This window comes from Salvelinus alpinus, chromosome 16 (assembly GCF_045679555.1).
Source record: "Salvelinus alpinus chromosome 16, SLU_Salpinus.1, whole genome shotgun sequence".
Classification (NCBI taxonomy): Eukaryota; Metazoa; Chordata; class Actinopteri; order Salmoniformes; family Salmonidae; genus Salvelinus; species Salvelinus alpinus.
This window is the reverse complement of record NC_092101.1, coordinates 15921242-15941712: the sequence shown is the minus strand read 5'-3', so window position 1 is coordinate 15941712 and position 20471 is coordinate 15921242. Positions and strand designations below refer to the sequence as shown.

Genomic DNA, 20471 nt, shown 5'->3' with positions numbered 1-20471 from the left:
AATGGGATATCAACTGTAATTCCTTCTCTGTTGTGTTGAGTGTTTGTGTCAAAATACAAATAGGCAATCCACCTGGGCTTCATTCGAGATCTTTTTATATCAGAAGAGCAATGGGCCACCTGCACAGAGAATAGCTAGAACAGAATGACATCACTTAGGGAGAGAAGAGAGGAAGGGACAAACCTGGTTCCATAGGTTTATAGCATTAGCCATGATGACAAGTAACTGGATAGTCAGATAGTCATGATAAAAATGATAAAGCACATACACATACAGATCTGGGATCAGGCTAGCGAGTAGAGCTAGCGTCATGAAGGCACTGCCACAGAGGAGAAATAAAATGACAAACAAACAGCCGTCTGGTATACCTAGCCTGAGAGAGTGACTTTCTTTCCAAAGGGCAGGCAGACACGACAATGATCTGTGTTCCACTAGGGTTGAGTGATGAGGACTCATGTTGAATGAGATGTACGTCCACAAAAACACACCCTGACTGGTGGGCCAATCAGCCCCTGCTGATGAAAAGTAGCAGCAGATGAATGAACACCACTCAGACGCTTGTTCTCACTGGGGGGGGGATGTTAGCCCTCCCCTTCTTTCTCTCTCCCTGGTGCTTGAATTTGATCTTGTCCGACTTTGTTTGTCATACTGAAATGAAATGCATCTAAGGATGTCTTGACTGGAGTTAGTTATTTTGGAAGCATTTCTCAGTACCGGTACCTGGCTGCCGCATTCGTTTCTAATGAAAAGGGGAAAATATTATTTGGTTGTCAACACCTCCGTGTTTGTATAAACTAAAGCAGGGCTCACCAACACTGTTCATGGACAATTCCCCTCCTGTAGGTTTTTGTTCCAACCCCAGTTGTAACTAACCTGATTCAGCTTGTCAACCAGCTAATTGATGCGCTTGATTAGGGTTGAAGCTCTCCAGGAACAGTTTTGGAGAGCCCTGAGTCTGTGTCTCACTCTGACTCTGCAGTATAGTTCAATGGAGGGTCCCGGTCTAAGAGAACATGATGTCTTGTCTTGTTGTCACGTTCCTGACCTGTTTTCCTTTTTCTTGTATTTATTTAGTTGGTCAGGGCGTGAGTTGGGTGGGTTTGTCTATGTGGTATTTTCTATGTTGGGATGTTTGTGTCCGGCCGGGTATGATTCTCAATCAGAGACAGCTGTCAATCGTTGTCCCTGATTGAGAATCATACTTAGGCAGCCTGGGTTTCACTTGTGTTTTGTGGGTGTTTGTCTCCGTGTAGTCGTTGTGCCACACGGGACTGTTTGTCGGTTTTCTATTTGTTATTTTGTTTCATTATAGTGTTCAGTTCGATGCTAATAAATTATGGACACTAACCACTCCGCGTATTGGTCTGATCCTTCTCGCCTCTCCTCTTCCGAGGAGGAGGAATTAGACAGCCGTGACACTTGTATGATACACTTATCTACTTACTTGCTCCTCTGCTTCCCCTATGGGACTTGTTACATAAACTAATACAGAAACACATTTATAGATTAGAAGTCAATTCTGTAAACTTATTTGAATATCTTTATTGGTAACTTTATTAGTATGTAAACTTTAATTGTGTTTCTTCTCGACAAGGGTGTCAGCATCAGGAACCCAGGGCATCCCCTCCATCCCAGGAAGTTTAGTGACAGTCAAGAAGAAGTTTGTGTTACTGGTGCAGCGCATGGCGATGAGTGAGGGGATCACAGCGTACAGCAGGTTGGCTGCCAGGACAGCCAGGAAGGCCTCATCTGGGATCCGGAATGGGGCCACTGTACGTGGGTGGAGGGATGCCCCAATGTGGGCCCACTGACACTGTGAAGGAGAGAGGAAGGAGTAGGTAAAGTTTAGGGTTATTCCAAACAGGAGGGCAACTTGTACAGTATATTCACAGCTGACCGGTCATTTGATTTTCACGTTTTTAGGGTTACCGGTAGTTGTTTTTCCCCCCACAAAGGCCTTGACTGAATAGTTTTAAACCTAATATGTTGCTTCACTTTGAGCCTCTGCAACAGTCATTAGTATCTACAGCCAGCGATGTGCAGTATAACAGCCGACCTCAGAGAGAAGACTCTGGTGCACTGCTCTGAGCAGAAGATGCAGCAATCCCAGCTCCGTTTCACAGGATTATTTTTATTAGAATAGCTGAATCTCTGAGGCAGGCTTTCCCTTGTGTTGGGAGGGATAGTAGGGGCTGCAGATAAGTCTATACAGGACTGGCCTTTGATCACTGTCTCTTGTTTGATGTTTGCCTCCATTAGTCCCGTATGGAAAGGAACTTGATTACAGGAAGCAGGCCTCTGCAGGATGGGGCTGATTGGTTATTATTGTGAACACGGACTCCATGAAGAGGTCTTATTAAGGTTGGCTATAATATATTTCAATGAGAAGTAGCACTGGGAGCTATATTGTCACTAACTCCAAGCGTAATGTCTACAGTTTGAACTTTCAGGGCCCCAGTCACTGCAAAGTGATTCAACCTCTTCATCTGTTCAAGTCATCACTAGTATGACTAGTAATAGCAGTATGTAGAAGCTCTGTACGTAGAGCACATTACATTCTGGGAGCTGTAGTCTATGCTATTAACAAATAATAACAGAAATATGTCCCCCCATATCTTACCTGGGCAACGCCTCCAGCAACGAATACAGTCCAGTCAGGCATCCAGGTGCAGCCAGGCACTACGAGTCCGTAGATGAAGGCACCCAGCATAGGCAGCATGTAGAACAGGAAGTGCAACATCTAAAAAATGTAAATGTGTAACATCAAAGGATTACATCACAGTGGTGACTTCAGCCGACCCTCCCTAACACACAACTCTGACACTCCAATGGTCAATTAATACAGTACATCTTCATCCTCTCTAGGGCGCTGACACCTTACAGCAGTCCAAGTACTCACACAGAATACAGAGAACGCTGCTGCGTGCTGGCTGCGTAGACAACACACTCTCACGCATGCACGTACACAAACACACACATTTGAAGTGCTTTCACACTGCACACTCAGGTCCAAATTGTATTGTCCAGATACAGAGGTCATTACATCGACACTCACAAGCACTTGCAGAATATTTGGAGCATGAAAGTCAGGTAGCTGTTAAAGTAATGGCATCAAATTATGCCTTTGAACAGTGGCTTTTGTTCTAGAGCTGTGGTCCTGATGAATCCTAATGAATTGAGCCCAGAGGCTGAGAACCAATCACACGTTGCCCTTCAGTCCTTGGAGGAGTGTCTTTGTTTTCCGCGCCCCGGTCATCTGTATGCCGTCGTTTATCACCATCAATGATTAAAAAGGTCGGTCAGTGTAAGATCAGCGCAACACTCCACACACATACACACACACTCAACACACACATACACGCACACTCAACACACGCACATGCTTTGACACACACAGGGATTTACACACACATGCTACCTTGAGCACGCCAACATGCAAGCACACACACACACACACACACACACACACACACACACACACACACACACACACACACCCCTCCCACCTGGTGTGTTGCTGATGGGGGGGCTCAGGGGAAGGAGGATTATCTTATCAAGTTCTCAGCATGCAGTTCCCTGCCTGATCGATGCTTCGCAATTGTGCCTGGACTGGAGCCACAACAAGGTCTTTGGATAACCTATTGACTCGGCTAAGAACCCTAACAAAACCAAATAAACATCCCCCAGCAGACGGAGAAAGCCCAGGCGTTGAGACCGGACCAGACACAACCACATTCTCTTGCCTAACAAATGAGAGAGAATGAACCAGCCTGGCCTCTCACCCCTCTCATTGTGGCATAATGATGAAAAATGGCTCTGTGATCTCTTCTGTGAGATACACAGCTAGAGAGGAGAGAGATAGGGCAGGCTTCAAGGCAGCTCCAAGTGATTTCTGAATGGAGTTGTTATTTAAAACAAAGTGGGTTAGAGACTATTAAGGAATGCCACTGGCACTGCAGAGAGGCATGCTCTGTCTCTTAAAGTACCCACCATAACCTTGGGGTAGCCCACCGGGTCCTTCAGATAGGGCTCGTACTGGCGGAGGTAGATGGTACAGGCCTCTAGAGGGGAGTCAAGAGCTACCTGAATGCACACATAGGAGGAAGGTTACAACATGATCATCTTCTTGACAAGAGCACTGTATAAACTACTTGTCTGTAGGATCAGTTATTGTAATTTATAAACTGGTGGTTCGAGCCCTGAATGCTGATTGGCTGACAGCCGTGGTAAATCAAACTGTATACCCCGGGTAATACAAACATGTATTTTTACTATGATTTTCATCAAGTACCTACTTGTTCACTTTCACGTCCCCCATGGACCAGACATGGTTTATTTAAGCAATAAGGCACAAGGAGGTGTGGTATATGGCCAATATACCACGGCTAAGGGCAGTTCTTAGGCACGACGCATCGCGGAGGCACTGGATGAAAATCACAGTAAAAAACTATGCAAGTTAAATAAGTATGTGCATATTTCCACAAATCAGACATCTTGAATGTTCTATTTGCCAGGGAAGTGTCAGATGAGACCACCCATATCACATGATTGAACCAGCGCAGCAGGTGTTGCACATAATCTATGCATCATAAACAAATCCTTGACTGCTGTACAAAGACAGCTAGGACGAGGGAATCAACTCAATATGCATTGACTCTTTTGGCTGTGCTAAAATTGGTGGGCTGAACCAATCCTAATATAATAAGACTTTATGTCGGGTGTTTCATTTTATTTCCAATATTTTTGAGTTTTCATTTCTAAGCGTGTATTCAGGCCCTGCTGGCTCACCAAGCCCCTGAAGAGAGTGAAGGCCATGGCCCCCAGTAGCAGCAGCACCAGGAGAAGGTCTGTAGGGCGCCAGATGAGATTAAAACTCTGATCATAGTGGGCCTAGGAGACACCAACACCAGGGGAGGAGAAGCTTCTTTAGACAGTTCAGATGCACTATAACATAGTAATAAATACACACTTCAGCAAGGATTTTGTAGTAATATATCATAACTAAGGCCCTATTTTTGAGTCCTAGTTTGTCTGGTCAGGTCACACGGTCAGGGAAAACTCCAGGCCCTACGCATTCCACCAGGCCAATCAGCTGTGCCCTGCTCCATCATACCCTGTATCCACCGAGGGTTGGCCCATTCTTGGGCTGGTTGAACAGCTTGATCGCACCCCATATTGGAAGCATTAGGAAGGGCATGTTGAGCCAGAAGGCGGGACGGATATCTGATCCAAATTTACCTGCCAGAGAGGGAAACATAGAGAGCATTTCATCCCCTAGAACTATGAGGAGGAACTGGGTACATCTGAAGTAGAGTAGAGCAGTCTAATTTTAACCGTGTTAAAGTTGACACATTTCCATGAGGTTTACATGAAAAATAGGTGAGGCCACATTACCATAACTTTGAGCCTATTTTCTTATTATACTAACCTTGTAATTAACTCCAATGATATTCTAAATAAATCCTCTTTAGGGCATCATTGAACAAATATACAACTAAAATTCAAAATGATGTGAACACAGCCACAGTTTAGTTTGATCCTCTAATACTTCCCTATGCTGTTTAAACCTCAGAGAACAGATGCCTTGAGCCTAGTTTAGCTTTGTTCTGTAAATTCTAAAGGAAAGCACATGTGTTACGTTGGCAGCCTACACTATGACACTGATTCTACAAGGCTGTACAGATGTACCGTTGATTAACCCTGCCATTGTGGGATACAGGAGGGGGGAAGGAGAGACTCACCTACAACAATTCCTGTCACAAAGACACTCATGTTGGCAAACAACGATCCTGCCCAGAAGAGACCCAGGGTGCGGTAAGACTTGCTGAGAGACGGAAAGAAAATGGTCAAAAGATGTCGCTCCCATCACTGAAAACTAGTGACACCATGTCTTACAAAGCTTCAAATCAATGACCCAGCAGTGAGACGATGAGATGATGTGTGGACGTAAATGTGGTCACACTAGGATCTTGCTTGGGGCCGATTCTGAGGTACGAAGTCTCGGCTCTCCTGGTGAAGGGGACTATAAGGTACAATACAATACAATTCTTGCTTCATTGGTCCAGTTATTGGTACAGGAATGAATGGAGTGTTTCAGAATCCTAGTATATGTGCAGTGTGTAGATCATCCTTAGAAGACCAAGGTGACACAGCGAACAACAAACACCTGTTCCATAAGCGCTGTATCATCATGAGGTACATGATGAAATGCACTATTCCATCCCAGTAGCACATCATGATGGCATAGGCTGTACCCAGATAGGGCTCTCCCTGCAACACACAAATACAACCGTTAACCTAAAACTGTTGAAACAACAGACAGATTCTAAAGTAAAGAAATATATATTATTAGCAAATCAAATTTTATTCGTCACATACACATGGTTAGCAGATGCTATTGTGAGTGTAGCGAAATGCTTATGCTTCTAGATCTGACAGTGCAGCAGTATCTAACCTGTAATATCTAACAATTTCACAAAAATATAATACACACAATCTAGTAAAGGAATGGGATAAGAATATATAAATATAAAATATATGGATGAGCAGTGACAGAGCGGCTAAGATGCAATAGATAGTAAAGAATAGATAGTGTAGTATACAGTATTCAGTATATACATATGAGATAAGTAATGTGAGATATGTAAACATTCTTATTGTGGCATTATTAAAGTGACTAGTGTTCCATTTGACCTAGCATGATGTTAAGTCATGAGATGGAGAATCTAGAGACTAACCGTTTTCTGGTAGAATTCCATAAACCCCGAAATAAAACCATCATGTTCCATAGCACTCACAAGGTCAATCACACAAGTGAAGGAAAACTCAGCAAACACTGTAAAGACAATGCAAACATTCAGTACTGTGGCAGACTGATATTGTGAAAGTGGACAATAATAAGCAGGAGGCAATACAGTACTATAGAATACACGTCACAGGGGAAATTTCACGTAAGTGCCTCAATTACACAACAGAAAATTACTTGGATTAATGTGTGGCTGTTGTTCTGTTCAACTTTCTTTGGTGCGATTAGCATACACCGATTGTATTTTTGAGCCTTTTTCAGCTCTGTAAGAAAGGCCCTCATTCAATTCGTTGCAGAATTCAGCTCAGTAGAAATCTGTAGAAGCTAGATTTCAAGCAGCTCTGCTGTAGGAACAATTCTCATTATTCTCATTATGATAAAGAGAAATCTCTTTCCTCCAATCTTTATTACCCAATCTGCTTTGTCTGCCTCTTTGAAACTCTTAATAAAACTGTCAGAACCCTATTATTGCCTATAAAGATGCATTGAACAAGACTGGATTTTTCTCTGTGTTTAAAATATTTCCCTCCAACCAACCAGTTATTGATTTCCTGGGCTATGGAGGGTGATACTGCTATAGCTGTAGGCTGGGTGAAGGGAGATTTATATTGGGAGCTGTGGGTTGAGTTTTCCTCGGGTTAAGAGCAGAGCGGCGCTGAGAGGGCACTTCTCATCTCTCCAAGTCAGAGCCTGGCTGGAACCCCATATGGGTCTGGGAAACACATGAGTGGCAGGGGATCAAGAGGACTGGAGATGAACTGGGCTTCTGTCCTTGCCTAAGTGGTTGGTAATGTGAAGCTAATACACATAGTGGTTCTCCACCTCAATATCCACACTCTTTAGGAACTGCCCACAGTCAGCCAGTAGCCATTGCTACCATTTTTTTTGTTGATTTCACATTGAATTCACGTTATATGACAACCAAACGTAAACCAAAAATAGACGTTGAAATGACGAAGCATGGTGGTGGCTGCATCATGGTATGAGTATGGTGGTGGTGGTGGCTGCATCATGGTATGAGTATTTTATTTAACCTTTATTTCATCAGGAAATCATACTGACACCAAGGTCTCTTTTCCAAATAAGCCCTGATTTACAGAAATTACAGAAAATACACTCATCAAAATAAAAATAAGAAAAACACAGTGATAAAAAACAAACACATTCATCAGTAATAATGTCCTCAAGGTATGCTTGACATCAGGAAAGACTGGGGAGCTTTTCCAGGATAAAAATAAACTGGATAGAGCTAAGCACAGGCAAAATCCTAAAGGAAAACCTGCTTCAGTCGGCTTTACACCAGACACTGGGAGAGGAATTCACCTTTCAGCAGGACAATAACCTTCAACACAAGGCCAAATCTACACTAAATTTGCGTACCAAGAAGACAGTGAGTGTTCCTGAATGGCCAAGTTACAGTTTTGACTTAAATCTGCTTGAAAATCTATGGCAAGACTTGATAATTGCTGTTTAGCTACGGTTAACAACACCTCAACAGAGCTTGAACAATTTTGAAAAGAATAATGGACAAATACTGCACTTAGAGACTTACCCAGAAGGACTCACAGCTGTAATCGCTGCCAAAGGTGATTCTAACATGTATCAGGGAGATTAATACTTATCTGATCAAGGTATATTAGGGTTTTATTTTTCATTAATCTTGATATAAAAAATCAATAAAAAATCTTCCACGTGGACAAAAAAATGACAATAAATCAATTCTAATCCCACTTTGTAACACAATAAAATTAGAAGAAATCCAAGGTGGTGAATATTTGATACCCAGTGTGTATAGAGTTCTGTGAACTCATGTTTTCTTGAAATGGAATAGGGTGCCCAATCCATGTATTAACTTTAATACAAGGCGTGGCTGTCCCGTACATCATCAAATGTCCTTGTAACGGCACCTGTGTGTAACGGCTCAGACAGCCATCCTGCATCCCTCACTATCTCCCTGACGTTGCTGTTGCTGTCTCCTGATAAACACACCGATAGAGACACACACACTCTGTCTCTCTCCAGGTACCTGTGGCCTTCTAATCCTCTGGAGGGTCTGGTTTATCTAAGGTAACAGGTAAGATAGGAGGATTATCCTTCTCTATCACAGCAGGAAGCCATTCTCAGCTCTGGGCTGTTTCTCCTTCCTCAGAATCACCTGATGAGGCACAACGTCATGGCATAGCCACAGGGCATCTGGGAGATAGGCTCATTCCTAACCACCTGTGTGTAAGCCTATGGCAGGATATATGTGACTATTAACTATCAAAAGAGAGTCGCACACTCCATATATATTACCTCCCAGTAATTTATTGGGTATTTACCAACATTTCAGTATCACTGTGCCTTCTTCAGGGTAATGTCATAAATAATTGAACCAGATTATGTAGACAAACAGTGCAATTAATGCAACCAATGACAATAGTGAGGTGTGTGTCATAATGATTAAGTTAATTAGAATGAATTTGGTTAAATGTAACAAAAAAACAATAGTGTATGGCATATTAAATATAATAGGCTATTGTTATCATATGGAAACATAATTGAATATTGTACATAATATTAGCATCAACATATATTATTGTTTCATTCAATTTCACATATTTAATTGTTTCGTATTTAATTTCATATTTGTTATATGTAATCTTTTGGTTCAACCTTAATGCATAGTAAGCATCATCAACAGGGGGAACATATTAGGTGTACGATAATAAGCTGTAGAAAGAATATATCAATTTATAAGACTTGTTCATAAAACAAAGAATTGTTCATAAGAACGGCCTGAGATCAAAGTCAATATTCAGACCACTAGGGGTCAATGTTCTTAGATAGGATATCCAGTAAGCCTCCCTTTGTAGGCTTTTCCACATGAACAGGTGATGAGATAGATTACTCCCTTGGTCTTGCATGAGATGATACCCCTAACAGGGATTTTTCGATCTGTATGTGGGTGTCTGAAGAAGGATGTTTTTATAGTGCTATTACACTGTGCACATGAACCACATTTGTAGTTCCCATTTGGAATGGGTGTCTAGAGTGTCTGAGTGGCTCAGGGGGCAGGTCAGATCTCACCAAGCTGTCTCCAAGAGTGTCTGAGTGGCTCAGGGGGCAGGTCAGATCTCACCAAGCTGTCTCCAAGAGTGTCTGAGTGGGCTCAGAGGGCAGGTCAGATCTCACCAAGCTATCTCCAAGAGTGTCTGAGTGGCTCAGGGGGCAGGTCAGATCTCACCAAGCTGTCTCCAAGAGTGTCTGAGTGGGCTCAGGGGGCATGTCAGATCTCACCAAGCTGTCTCCAAGAGTGTCTGAGTGGCTCAGGGGGCATGTCAGATCTCACCAAGCTGTCTCCAAGAGTGTCTGAGTGGCTCAGGGGGCAGGTCAGATCTCACCAAGCTGTCTCCAAGAGTGTCTGAGTGGCTCAGGGGGCAGGTCAGATCTCACCAAGCTGTCTCCAAGAGTGTCTGAGTGGGCTCAGGGGGCATGTCAGATCTCACCAAGCTGTCTCCAAGAGTGTCTGAGTGGCTCAGGGGGCATGTCAGATCTCACCAAGCTGTCTCCAAGAGTGTCTGAGTGGCTCAGGGGGCATGTCAGATCTCACCAAGCTGTCTCCAAGAGTGTCTGAGTGGCTCAGGGGGCAGGTCAGATCTCACCAAGCTGTCTCCAAGAGTGTCTGAGTGGCTCAGGGGGCAGGTCAGATCTCACCAAGCTGTCTCCAAGAGTGTCTGAGTGGCTCAGGGGGCATGTCAGATCTCACCAAGCTGTCTCCAAGAGTGTCTGAGTGGCTCAGGGGGCAGGTCAGATCTCACCAAGCTGTCTCCAAGAGTGTCTGAGTGGCTCAGGGGGCAGGTCAGATCTCACCAAGCTGTCTCCAAGAGTGTCTGAGTGGCTCAGGGGGCAGGTCAGATCTCACCAAGCTGTCTCCAAGAGTGTCTGAGTGGCTCAGGGGGCAGGTCAGATCTCACCAAGCTGTCTCCAAGAGTGTCTGAGTGGCTCAGGGGGCAGGTCAGATCTCACCAAGCTGTCTCCAAGAGTGTCTGAGTGGCTCAGGGGGCAGGTCAGATCTCACCAAGCTGTCTCCAAGAGTGTCTGAGTGGGCTCAGGGGGCATGTCAGATCTCACCAAGCTGTCTCCAAGAGTGTCTGAGTGGCTCAGGGGGCAGGTCAGATCTCACCAAGCTGTCTCCAAGAGTGTCTGAGTGGGCTCAGGGGGCATGTCAGATCTCACCAAGCTGTCTCCAAGAGTGTCTGAGTGGGCTCAGGGGGCATGTCAGATCTCACCAAGCTGTCTCCAAGAGTGTCTGAGTGGGCTCAGGGGGCAGGTCAGATCTCACCAAGCTGTCTCCAAGAGTGTCTGAGTGGGCTCAGGGGGCAGGTCAGATCTCACCAAGCTGTCTCCAAGAGTGTCTGAGTGGGCTCAGGGGGCATGTCAGATCTCACCAAGCTGTCTCCAAGAGTGTCTGAGTGGGCTCAGGGGGCATGTCAGATCTCACCAAGCTATCTCCAATATTGCGACCACGCTTATAGACCACCAGTGGGGGTTCCTTGAAGAGGTGTGCAATTTTTTTGTCTGACTGCAGAAAATGCCAGTGCTTTTTCAGGATTGCTTTCATTTTCTCTCCGAACCCGTGGTGCACTTAGTGCAAAAGATGGTTGCGTTGTTTTTCTTCTTTGGTTGAGTTTTTAGTAATTCCTCTCTTGGTTTTTGAGAGATTGTCATCATTGCAGCATCAAGAGGTTTGTCCTTGTAGCCTCTCATTTTGAATTTATCTGTCATTCTTTTAGCATTGCTGTGAAAATCTGTCTGGTGGCCACAGATTCGTTTAACCCTGCATAGCTGGCTATATGGTAGACCATTCTTGAGGGGAAGGGGATGCATACTATCCGCGCATAGCAAGGTAGTGTGGTCTGTGGGCGGCTTTGTGTATAAGTCTGTGTCTAATGCATCATTCTCTTTGATGATCCATAAGTCCAGGTAGTTTATTTTTCTCTCATCAGTCTGCATGGTGAATTTAAGGTATTCAGAGCTCTTCTTTAGCAGAGTTTGGAATTAATTTAGTTTCTGCTGACTTCCTTCCCAGAGCACAAAGACATCATCTATGTATCTCTTCCATAGGAGGATTTTAGAAAGTAGGGGGTGTGTCTCTGTTTTGTAAAGGAGTGCTTCCTCAAATTGTCCCACATACAGGTTTGCATAGTTGGGGGGAAAGGGGGAGTCCGTGGCTACACCCCCCGAATTTGAAGGAAAAAGTCTGACTCAAAGACGAAGTAGTTATTGGATAATACCAGTTCAGTATGTTGTAAGATGCAATCATTTGATGGAGCAAGGGTAGAGTCTCTCCGCTGGAGGAAGTGTTGCAACGCGTACAAGCCTCGAGTGTGTGGGACGTTTGTGTACAAGCTCTCCACATCAAACGTGGCCAGCAGGGTGCCCTCTGGTAACAGGTGGTTAGGAATGAACCTATTGCAGGATATAGATGACTGACATGACATCCCTTATAATGCCAGCCCGGAAGCTAATGTATCAATCTCAAGTCAAATCAAATTTTATTCGTCACATGCGCCGAATACAACAGGTGTAGACCTTACAGTGAAATGCTTACTTACAAGCCCTTAACCAACGATGCAGTTAAGAAAATACCCCAAAAATCTAAAAGTAAGAAAAGTAAGAGATAAGAAAAACAAACAATTAAAGAGCAGCAGTAAATAACAATAGCGGTTATATACAGGGGGTACCGGTACAGGTCAATGTGTCAATGTGCGGGGGCACCGGTGTCGAGGTATTGAGACAATTGTGTACATGCAGGTAGGGTTGTCAAAGTGGCTATGCATAGATAATAACAGAGAGTTGCAGCAGTGCAAATAGTCTGGGTAGCCATTTGATTAGCTGTTCAGAAGTCTTATGGCTTGGGGGTAGAAGCTGTTTAGAAGCCTTTTGGACCTAGACTTGGCGCTCCGGTACCGCTTGCCGTGCGGTAGCAGAGAAAACAGTCTATGACTAGGGTGGCTGGAATCTTGGAGGATTTTTAGGGCCTTCCTCTGACACCGCCTGGTATAGAGGTCCTGGATGGCAGGAAGCTTGGCCCAGTGATGTACTGGACTGTACGCACTACCCTCTGTAGTGCCTTGCGGTCGGAGGCCGAGCAGTTGCCATACCAGGCAGTGATGCAACCCGTCAGGATGCTCTCAATGGTGCAGCTGTAAAACTCTTTTGAGGATCTGAGGACCCATGCCAAATCTTTTCAGTCTCCTGAGGGCGAATAGGTTTTGTCGTGCCCTCTTCACAACTGTCTTTGTGTGTTTGGACCATGTTAGGTTGTTGTTGATGTGGACGCCAAGGAACTTGAAGCTCTCAACCTGCTCCACTACAGCCCTGTCAATGAGAATGGGGGCGTGCTCGGTCCTCTTTTTACTGTAGTCCACAATCATCTCCTTAGTCTTGATCACGTTGAGGGAGAGGTTGTTGTCCTTGCACCACATGGTCAGGTCTCTGACCTCCTCCCTATAGGCTGTCTCATCCTTGTCATGATCAGGCCTACCACTGTTGTGTCATCAGCAAACTTAATGATGGTGTTGGAGTTGTGCCTGGCCGTGCAGTCATGAGGGAACAGGGAGTACAGGAGGAGACTGAGCATGCACCCCTGAGGGGCCCCCGTGTTGAGGATCAGCGTGGCGGATGTGTTGTTACCTACCCTTACCACCTGGGGGCAGCCCGTCAGGAAGTCTTGGATCCAGTTGCAGAGGGAGCTGTTTAGTCCCAGGGTCCTTAGCTTAGTGATGAGCTTTGAGGGCACTATGGTGTTGAACGTTGAGCTGTAGTCAATGAATAGCATTCTTACATAGGTGTTCCTTTTGTCCAGGTGGGAAAGGACAGTGTGGAGTGCAATAGAGACTGCATCATCTGTGGATCTGTTGGTGCAGAATGCAAATTGGAGTGGGTCTAGGGCAGTGGTCACCAACCGGTCGATCGCAATCGACTTGTCGATCTCCAAGGCATTTCTAGTTGATCACCAAACATTTCTGTCAAAAACACAACGATAACGCCTTGTGTTTCTATTTTTTTTTTATTAGTCTCGGGCTGTTGGTGGTAGCTGCAGCCAATTCAGCTGCCCCGGCAAACTGTTGCCATTTCATGTGTCTGAAGGTACAAACTCTGCCTTCCCGGTGGGCCTGGAGAGGAAATCAAGTGCACTATGCTATCGCTGGCCAATCAGATTGCTCAGATGACCGAGTCTGCAGTAACGTAGCAGGCAAGAAAGAAAGCTGCGGCAAAATTGATATTGAGATTTCAAAACGTTTAAAACCATGACTAGAGAGAGACTGTCAACGAATATAGCAAATAGCTGCTGTTTTTGTGAGTGAGTTCATGTTTAAGTTCTTACTCAGCACTGTCAACACTTTTATAAGCCATAAAATGCGCGTTCCTCCTATTTTCACTCAGCGCTACAACAGCAGTAATGAATGAGTAGGAAAGTGTATCTATAGGCTTGCGTTGTTATTATTAGCGGCTTGGGTAATTTTTAATATCAAGGAATATTTCACATTCTCTGTAGATAGGAGTAACATGAATTTGTGCATGAGGCAGAAATAATGCGGTGCGACTCGAGAATCGCCATCAGCTGGAAGATGGTGTCCCTTTTTGGTCAGTGTCAGTGGAGGAATGTTGAGAGACGGACCCGTAGTCTGCTTCTCTCTCCCTCCGCTGAGACTGACCATCAGATGCAGGCACCATCAGCCAAGTAAAATAAATAGCTAATGATTTAAATGTATGCTCACTCAGCTGTGATCATACAGTGTGTTGTTAAATCTGTGAATGTATTGTAATGTTTTAAAATTGTATAAACTGCCTTCATTTTGCCTGACCCCAGGAAGAGTAGCTGCTGCTTTGGCAGCAGTTAATGGGGAACCATAATAAATACAAATATAACCAACCTCAAATTTTGAAATATAATTTTTTTTTAAATTCTGAACAACAATGCATTGGCAGGTAAATTCATGCAAAGCCAGTATGCGGTGATAATGTATTGGGCCTATAGCTTACTACACAAACTTCATTGCTACAGTACTGTTTTTAATTTGTTAATTTTGCATAGGCTTACATTTTTTAAGTCATGTTAATAAAAATCAGAGTGGTAGATCTCGGCATGCATTTTGACTCAGAAAGTGATCTTGACTCAGAAAAGGTTGTTGACCACTGGTCTAGGGCTTCTGGGATAATGATGTTGATATGAGCCATGACCAGCCTTTCAAAGCATTTCATGGCTACAGACGTGAGTGCTACAGGTCGGTAGTCATTTAGGCAGGTTAGCTTAGTGCTCTTGGGTACAGAGACTATGGTGGTGTGCTTGAAACATGTTGGTATTACAAACTCCGACAGGGAGAGGTTGAAAATGTCAGTGAAGACACTTGCCAGTTGGTCAGCGCATGCTCGGAGTACACTTCCTGGTAATCCGTCGGGCCCAGCGGCCTTGTGAATGTTGACATGTTTAAAGGGCTTACTTTCGTCGGCTGCAGAGAGCATGATCACACAGTCATCCAGAACAGTTGGTGCTCTCATGCATGTTTCAGTGTGACTTGCCTCGAAGCGAGCATAGAAGTTATTTAGCTCGTCTGGTAGGCTCATGTCACTGGGCAGCTCTCGGCTGCGCTTCCCTTTGTAGTCTGTAATAGCTTGCAAGCCATGCCACATCCGACGAGCGTCGGAGCCGGTGTAGTATGATTCAATCCTAGTCCTGTATTGACGATTTGCCTGTTTGATGGTTCGTCGGAGGGCATAGCGGGATTTCTTATAAGCTTCCGGGTTAGAGTCCTGCACCTTGAAAGCGGCAGCTCTACTCTTTAGCTCAGTGCGAATGTTGCCTGTAATCCTTGGCTTCTGGTTGGGGTATGTACATACAGTCACTATGGGGACGACGTCCTTGATGCACTTATTGATAAAGCCAGTGACTGATGTGGTGTAGTCCTCAATGCCATCGGAAGAGTCCCGGAACATATTCCAGTCTGTGCTAGCAAAACAGTCCTGTAGTTTAGCATCTGCTTCAACTGACTACTCTTTTATAGAGACCGAGTCACTGGTGCTTTCTGCTATATATATATGTATATGTATGTGTGTGTGTGTATGTATATACATATATGTATGTTGTTTTTGGTCTTCTTATTTGGTAATGATGCATCAACATTACTGCCCTGCATCCCATATGGGACAGTCATCCACGATCAGTAAGTTCAGTAAGTAGTAAGCTATCTACTGTGTGTATGCACGGCATGTGAGTTCACATGCCCTTAGGCTCATGGTCCAGGTCTTTCCAGCTCTCCTACAACTGTGGTGCTGTAAGAACAAGCCTAACAAGTCTGTCAGTCTGGGTTCCAGCTTTACGCTGATCCTGATCAGTATAAGCAGCTTTGTGTATAAATGAATGAAACAATGAAAACAATTCACGACGATAAGAACGTTCTGGAAGTCTGTTCAATGGGGTTGGCCTTATGTATGTAGTGGTCATTCATGCTCTTTCTTAACTATGTAACACAGAGGGGATCTGTTTAAAGGTATTGGTGCTTTGTAATGGAAATAAAATCATCAATGTTAAACTAGTTTTCACCCAAATAAAACTGCTAATTTCCCTTTGATCTGCCATCATCTTGAAAGAATGATTAATACCATACCATAGAAAAGGGTGTCTTTGGGCGGGTTGCGTCGGGTGATAAGGAAATAGAAGAACCATACCACCACCAACACTGCAATACCAATCTGCAGTATCACAACAGGCCTGCAGGTAAGAAATTACAACACACTGTTAGCTAGCGGACAAATCATGATATTTTTCAAATTCATAGTGCAAAGTCTTAACTTACCTGCACTATACTTTTTAAAGAGCAATCTCCCTCCGCTGTTCTGCCTCATTCTCTTTTCTAATTAGTTTCCATCTAAGTTGGTGAGTCTGCTCTGCAGTGCTAAATTAGTGAGCAGTGATGAATGGGCAGACAGAGGGAGCGATAATTATGCCAACAACCGGAGCACCAGGAGAAATGATGCAGAGATGGGAGACCGCATGATAGATAGAGGATACACACAGACAGACAGACATATGGGGCTCACGGAGGGAAGGAGACTGGGGGAATTGCTGCACGCTCTGTTTGGGTTCTAATCACGCTAAAGCCTTGGAGATAGGAGAACAGCAGGATGCTAGCTGCCTATGACAATTAGAGAATATGTGTTAATGTCAACGGCTACATGGGGCCGCATTGGACTGATAGTGTCAAAGTTTGCAACATTCAGTGAGGACAAACGGCTTGCTTGATCTCTAGCCATTAGTAGCCCACATCACAAGGTCTATTTCAACTGTTGTGTTGACCCAAGCTGTGAGGTCAACTGCTAAAGCCTGCTTTGATGCTTCAGACTCTGGGTCTTGTTTCAACAGAGCTACTTTGACTTGCTGATCCCTAACACCATGGGGATGGCAGATCACTAGTACAAGAAGCATGTTTCATGTAGATCTCCAATGGTTTCCCAGCAACAACAGAGGTCATCACCACAATGACTCAATCAATCATGGTCTTAGCTGTAGGAGGCAAAAGGATGGGGCATGTAAGATCACCACTCATCACCATGATTGGCAGTCAGAGTTAACAGGTACTGTGTTCAGAAAAGATGAATGTGCTATGGGGCATCTCCATGTAAACAAAATGACTTCCATCTCAAATGTACAATGTGTACACGGAAGCCAAACAAATGCTGTGAAGCCAAAGGGAAGCTTCCTGGCTGCATCTCAATGCACCAGCGCTGGAAGATTTATGCACACAATACTGTTTGTTTGCAAAGTGGAAGAACACATGTCAGCAGCAATTTATCAAACTCCTCTCACGGCATGTAGGCCTATTGATTGCCAAAGTCCACATTGAACGAGTTGTAGAGATATCCGCTACGGAGGGGTATGGCAGTCTGCTTGAAATTAGAAATGTCCGCTGAGGAATGGAAGAATTGCTCGGGAGGAGTGGTGCAGACAGTCACCACTATCCTTCTGGAACTTTAATGTAATTAGGCCTGCTGTGGCAGCCTGCTTAACTAAACACTGGAGAGAGCATATCTTAACCCAATTGTCTGACAACACAGGTAGACTGGGGATTGACAAAATGTAGAAAATAGGAAAAATATATGTTTCATCATCCAGAGAGGTTAGAGAAAGTCATTGTTTCAGATGTCAAAGACATGTCCTTACATGTTCTATCTGATTTCACAAGCCTTTTTTGACTTCCCCTTTAACTAATTATTTTTCATCCATCACCATATAATCTGAATGTAATCATTACATGGGTTTTACACATGCCAGTGTATTACTTGCTTCCACATGACTAAAGATTTGTCAAGGATTTATGGGTCAGAAATCTATGCGTAAAACTCAACAATGTCAGTGGGGCCTATTCATATGAGCTGCTAGTGCCCTCAAGCGGTAACAAAGAGTATTGAGCATACTTGCACCACTCAACTGGATCTTTGAATATGTAGCCTCAATTCGAATGCATTACTTCTCAATCATCTAGAGACTCTACTGGCCTAGACGGCAAAATATTCTGTCATAGTTCCACATACACTACAACTTGCAAAATATGACTTTACTTAATATAACATTTTTATTTAGTTTCCAAAACACATTTGGTAAGACTGACCTTTGATTCAAATCTCATGAGCCATTTTAATTTTGTTCATAAATGAACCAAAACAATGTTTAAAGCTATTGATTAATTGAAGTCTACTAGCCTAAAAAATTTGTATAACTGTATGAACACATTTAAATGACCCAATTCTATAGGTAGACAATAGGACATGACATAATTGACTTACTCTTGGAAGTCTGGAGTGGTGTTCATGCAGTGAAGGACTGCAAGGGCCATCAGAGAGAACAAGAAAACTAATCTCTCCATCTCTTCAAGTGCAGATGAAACAGCCAAAAGGTCCCTGGAGAATCACTAGCACCGACCACTGTAAAGAAAAACAAAAGTGGAATACAACTGCCATTTGACCAATTATCTGCTGTGATCTAATAACTACCTGTGTCTTGAGAAAAATCACATGAATAATTGAACCATTTGCCAAAAACATATCCACGCAATACTTTCACAAAATAGACAATCTCAATACAAATGTTATCAATCAATTCTTACCGTCTGGCCACTGTTTTGGCCTGTGGATTGTTGAAATTATGGTTGGCCTCGGGCAGACACAGCATATTTACAGGGAAATAATGAACTAGGAGCTTTTGGGGCAAGTTATGCAATTCGGGTTCGTCAGAGATTTATATAAATCGCATTAGATGGGGTAATTCACGTGCCTCTTAACTCACATTCATGTGTGTTAAGCCATGTGTGGTTAAGTCACATTCGTGTGTTAAGCAAATGTGTGGGTTTATGGTTTATACATTGTACTAGGTCTACTACATTAGGCCTACTCTCTATTTAGTTTGAACTCATTTGAGATGAACACATTAAAATCCTTTCCTGCAGTCAAATGACCAAATCGCCATCTATTTTTCATAATTAATCCCCCCCCAAAAAATGACTCAGAAAAAGCAGGTTTCTATGTCAAACTGTTTTGTTATATTTCAGTCTTCTGTGATGCATATAAAGTTTAATATTGAGATCCAAACTCAAAATGTTATACATTTCAACTCTATTTCTGACATGGTACAGGTGTCTTCTTTTTTTAAAGACCGTAACCATGTGTGTGAAGGTGTATACTTTTGTATCAAAGTAAATTTGTTTAAGACTACCAAGAAACACTCTGTGTGACCCTGATTTAGCCCACTGCAGTAACTAATTAAACCACATTCAAATTATGTGTTTTTTGTAACAAGAATTTGCATATGTTAAATAAATGATTGACTGTGCCACTGCCAATTATCAATTGCTTGCCTAACATACCTAATTGGGCATTGTATGTCCTTTTGCTTTTCTTCCAGCAGAGTGCGCCAAATTCAAAATTATAGTATATATACACCAAGCTAGAATTTTCAGAGTAGTTTATGGGCAATGCTAAAATAAAGCAAGGCAGGTAATGTGTGGGCAGGACTAATAACAAACTAATCCAATATGGTAATAAGGAAATCACAGCAGCAAGGGAACTTTGGCAGCTGTGAACAAGAAGAGGCAAATAAACACATACAATAAATCTACACGGAAATGAGGAGAACTCAAAGAGATAGATAGAGGACTCATCTTTGTATATTTTTGCCATCATAGCATCTGTGACAACATGGGCAGTGCCATTGAGGCAATCTCCATTTTGAAGTATTTCATTTTTTTCTTCACAATTGTGTGATCCCTGTTGAACATGACTCCAACAGGGTCACCAGGAGGGATCAGCCAATAAAATTGGAAGTCCCAACCAGTTGACTACATTAAAATGGTGGAAGCCCTCAATGGCGCTGCCCATACTAATAAGGCCTTTTGGCTAGTAGAGGCCGCTATCATTCTCTATGGTAGAGCATAACAATGAAATTTGGATTGTGATCTTCAGGAAATGTCATTGAACGTGGAAAAAGGTCTCTATAACTACTCAATAACTATTCACTCGAGATGGAGACATGCATTGCTAATCTCTAAAAACACTATTCCAACACTATTCCCAGAAGTGAGCCAGATCAAATTTGATTCACAAAATGCCCCTGTTCCATCCTGTTGTT

At 43.5% G+C, this 20471-nt stretch overlaps 1 protein-coding gene across 1 annotated transcript; it reads right to left on the bottom strand.

Moving 5' to 3' along the window:
- Positions 1 to 1526: 1526 nt before the first annotated feature.
- On the bottom strand, positions 1527 to 19045 carry tm6sf2b (transmembrane 6 superfamily member 2b). Its single transcript, XM_071345143.1, has 11 exons — positions 18955 to 19045; positions 18635 to 18772; positions 16459 to 16562; positions 6738 to 6835; positions 6167 to 6270; positions 5742 to 5824; positions 5114 to 5238; positions 4789 to 4890; positions 3991 to 4083; positions 2621 to 2740; positions 1527 to 1813 (listed from the first exon to the last, which is right to left on the bottom strand). Exons 2-11 carry the CDS (start codon positions 18712 to 18714, stop codon positions 1571 to 1573), a joined length of 1152 nt encoding a protein of 383 aa, XP_071201244.1. The 5' UTR covers positions 18715 to 18772; positions 18955 to 19045; the 3' UTR covers positions 1527 to 1570.
- Between the last annotated feature and the right edge of the window lie 1426 nt (positions 19046 to 20471).

Bases quoted from the DNA above. Each gene is read 5' to 3' on its own strand.
- tm6sf2b (XM_071345143.1), bottom strand. From the start codon at position 18,714: ATGGAGAGATTAGTTTTCTTGTTCTCTCTGATGGCCCTTGCAGTCCTT. The intron at 6,836-16,458 runs GTATGGTATTAA...TTGTCTTTACAG, and splicing joins CAAAGACACCCTTTTCTATG to TGTTTGCTGAGTTTTCCTTC. The intron at 4,084-4,788 runs GTGAGCCAGCAG...GTGTGCATTCAG, and splicing joins TCACTCTCTTCAGGGGCTTG to GTAGCTCTTGACTCCCCTCT.